Source organism: Gossypium raimondii, chromosome 8, assembly GCF_025698545.1.
Source record: "Gossypium raimondii isolate GPD5lz chromosome 8, ASM2569854v1, whole genome shotgun sequence".
NCBI lineage: Eukaryota > Viridiplantae > Streptophyta > Magnoliopsida > Malvales > Malvaceae > Gossypium > Gossypium raimondii.
This window is the reverse complement of record NC_068572.1, coordinates 39,383,834-39,387,802: the sequence shown is the minus strand read 5'-3', so window position 1 is coordinate 39,387,802 and position 3,969 is coordinate 39,383,834. Positions and strand designations below refer to the sequence as shown.

The following is a 3,969-nucleotide window of genomic DNA, read 5'->3' as shown; positions in this document are numbered from 1 at the left end:
ACTTGATTTTAAGTCTTAGAACATAAATTTGTCAGTGAAGAAGACATACATAGACCCTTCATTGAATCCTCTTTTGTTTTTGAAGGTGAATAAAAAATTCTGATGATAATAGCTTTCTTAGTCAACTGAAAAAGAAAACTAAAAAAAAGGGGGAGATGAATGGTTTTTTAACTAAGATTTAGAGTTTAAAATTTTTAATTAATTAAATTTATTTAAATAAAAATCTATTCTCATCCCATTAGGAAATCCAAGTTGTCACTTAAAATCTAGTTGGATTGCCACGTAGGATTACCGTTAGGGAGATAACGGAACTTAATGGAAGAGTGATCACTTCGTAACAAAATAATAACATAAGTGACTTAAACGTAACATTTCAAACATAAGTGACTAAAATGTAACCTGAGGTAAACAAAAGTAACTACTTTTGTAGTTTACCCTAAAATATTTTATAGGATATTTAACTAAATATAAAATCAATTTTAGTTGAGATTAGTAAAAGTTCAAATTCAATTCAATTTTAACCACTTATATAACGATTGTACTTTTTAATTTGTAATGACTTTCTAGTTTCTACATATTTTATATAATATTTTCTATTTATCATGTAATATTGGAAAATAAATTATGTAAAAATACTCTAAAACACACCTCAGTCATATTCCTACCAAATTACATGTAAGAATAATTTGCATTGTAATTTTCATTCATCGTGACCGCATCTAATAACAATTGCATAGGCCCCCTTACCGACCACAAATGCATAGGCCCTCTTATGATGCCATGGGGCTTGTCATGCTTCATCTGCTAGTTTTTGCCTCCTTCGCTCTTTACTTTTTGTCTTTGCTTTGCCTCTCTGCTCTCTTTTGACATCAACAATCTCCCCACCAGGTTTCTTTTTCTTTCTTTTCTCCCAATTCCTATCAATCCAATATAGCCACAAAACGATAACCCTGATCGGCTGAACCTCCCCAATTCCAAAAACTCAAAACAAAGTATAATGTGATACTTATTCATACAGCCTCATGCTGTCTCTTGCTTCAATTCTGATCCAACTGCCCTCAGCGTCTCTGTCTCTCTTACTCGTTTTCATCGCCATTTATAATAGCTACAATTGTTGACGCCTACAAGACGATTGGACAGTACCAAAAGCAAAACATTATAGCAATATTATATAGTGAGACCTTCCATGGCAGCAGCGATATCATTTACCCAGCTCAAATTCCAAGTTCAACCTATCAAGCCCAAACGCCGCCAGTGTAAACAAACCACCATTTCTTCCTCTGTATCCACGTCAGCTGCCACTACTGCCTCTGCTAAATAACTACCCTGATTCAGGTTTCTCTGGGATTTTGACGTGGAAACCCGACGCGCCAATCTGATAGCTCTTGGAGTTGCATTGCTTCCAAGCCTCTCCCCACTCCTCGGCCTTAGGCTCGCGGTGTTTGACCGAGTCTTTGTGGGGTTTGAAGAACCGACATTCTCCGGACAGTATATCACCCGTCATGGACTTCACGGGCGGGAAGACACTCTCCAACAGTCACTCTCCGTCGAGTTTCACCAAGTTCAATTCTGCCTTCACAGCGGGACTTTTAAACCCGATGTCCCCACCACCGAACAAGACACGGTCCAGCCCAGTCGTTTGTGAACTGATTGCTAGCTCCTCCAATATCCACCAAAGAACTCAAACCAAAAACCAAGCTCTGATCCAAGTGCCTATTTCCGATCCCAGACAAAATCAAACCCCTCCGGTTATTGATAAGCGGGCATTGACCATGCAACAGATTTCGGATCTTTTGTCTATCCGTAGTCCTGGGAACAAGTTTAACGACCCGGGTTCAAGTGATATAAAGCTGACGTTGAGTTCCAAGGATGGGATTAGCGTGTCAATGAACGTCCACAAGCAAATACTGGTGGCTCACAGTAGGTTCTTTGAAGTTAAGTTATCGGATAAATTGGCAAAGTACCAGTGGAATGGATCAGCTGAGGTGTACATGGTGGAAATAACAGACTGTGATGACGTAGAGGTTTATATAGAGACTTTGAGGTTGATGTATTGTAAATATTTGAGGAAGGAATTAATGAGAAATGGCATTTCTAAGAATATTAAAATTTTGAAGGTAAATTTATATATAACTATTTGTAAATGAAATTTTTGGTTACTTGGATTCTTAAAACTTGGCATGAACCCACTTGAACTCCGAGTTTATGGCATTGATTGAAAGAAGTAGGAAATTGTGTTTTGCCTTGTTTTAGTGCTCAGCAACTGAATTGGGTGCTCTTGCCGTGCTTTTGCTTGTCAGGTTGCAGTGGTAATTGGATTTGATGCCGGGGTTCTATCTTGCTTGGAGCACTTGGAAGCCGCTCCTTGGGCTGAGGATGATGAAGAAAAAGTGACTTGTGCATTGGCAGAGCTCCGCCTTGAAAATGTTGGAGCAGGGGATGTTTTGAAGAGGGTTTCTGTTGAAGTTACAAATGGAACTGGTGAGGTTGGAGATAATGAACAAGTGCTACTCAAGCTCTTGCATGTGGTTCTAGAAGGTAAAGATGAGAAAGCAAGGCGTGAAATGAAAGGTTTGGTCTTGAAGATGCTTCGTGAGAATTCATCTCCGAATGATCTGAGGAAAGAGTCATTGTATTCAGCTTGTGATGGCTGTCTGGAACTGCTCCGACACCATTTTCTCCGAGCAGCTTCGTCTGATTTGCAGGATGTGAGTCAGATTGCAAGACAGGCAGATAATTTGCACTGGATGTTGGACATTTTGATTGAAAGGCGGATTGCTGAGGATTTTCTAAAATCATGGGCTTCCCAGTCCGAATTATCTGATGTTCATTCCAAAGTTCCAGCCGTCCATAGGCATGGTGTCAGTAGAGTTACAGCACGGCTATTTGTGGGGATGGGGAAGGGGCAGTTGTTGGTGCCAAAGGAAGTGAGGTACATGCTTTTACAGACATGGTTGGTGCCATTCTATGAAGATTTTGGGTGGATGAGGAGGGTATCAAAAGGTGTTGATACACATTTAATTGAGGATGGTCTTAGTAACACAATTCTCACTTTACCTCTGGCTTGGCAGCGCGAGATTTTGCTTGCTTGGTTCTACAGATTCTTGAACTCTAGTGAAAATTGTCCCAACATTCAAAGAGGATTTGAAGTTTGGTGGAGGAGGGCTTTCTGGCAGCGCAATGGTGAACAACAACTACCAACGCAATTACACCTTACAACTCCAACAAACGCGAACTCATAAAGTTGCCATTTCCATGGTGCAGAACCTACTTTAATGGGCATGTTTTTGTTTGTTTTTCCAATACTTTGTCTTCATTCTATATTGATGGCTCTGTTCTTAAGTCTTGTTGTATGCCGAACAGAGAACCATAGAGAGGGATATGGAAGCCATTAAACATATTGCTAGGATATTAGGGGCTTGGAAGCTTAACTCAGAACTTAGTTACTGGCTTATTGCTAGGCTGATAATTGATAGCCTTGTATTCTCCTTCAGCTCTTGTCCATTATAGGAACATTTCTCTGTGTTGTTAATGATGATTTTTATCTATTTGTTTAGAATTCCATTTTTGGTACATTATCAGAAGCATGAAAATAACAATTGTTATTGGAGTCAAAAGCCAACCAGGGCCGACCTTGGGGTCGTCTGGAGGTGCGGCCGACTAGAGCCTAAGGTCGAAATGGGCACAAAGTATTATTTTTCAATTTTTAAGTGGCCCAAAAGTTTTCTATTTTAACCTTTAAAAAAAAATTACCAACTTTTAAGGGGCTTAAAAAAATTTTTAGCTTTTAAGGGTTCAAATCTTTTTTTTTATCAACTTTTAAGGAACTTAAAATTTTTTTTCTCCAACGTTTAAAGAACTTAAAACCCTATTTTATTATTTTACTTAGGATCTCAAAAATGTCAAAAACAACTTGACGCGAACTATAGGAAATAATATTTTCAGTTGCATATTTAATTTGGCAGATGC

The 3,969-nt window shown here is 38.8% G+C and overlaps 1 protein-coding gene across 1 annotated transcript; it reads left to right on the top strand.

The window, feature by feature from the left end:
* The first annotated feature begins 826 nt into the window (after nucleotides 1-826).
* Nucleotides 827-3,564, top strand: LOC105793301 (BTB/POZ domain-containing protein At1g63850). Its single transcript, XM_052634424.1, is given in 5 exon segments — nucleotides 827-1,314; nucleotides 1,316-1,372; nucleotides 1,374-1,426; nucleotides 1,429-2,117; nucleotides 2,301-3,564. Coding segments are annotated over 5 exon segments (1,869 nt in total). The 5' UTR covers nucleotides 827-1,186; the 3' UTR covers nucleotides 3,243-3,564.
* The last annotated feature ends 405 nt before the right edge of the window (nucleotides 3,565-3,969 follow it).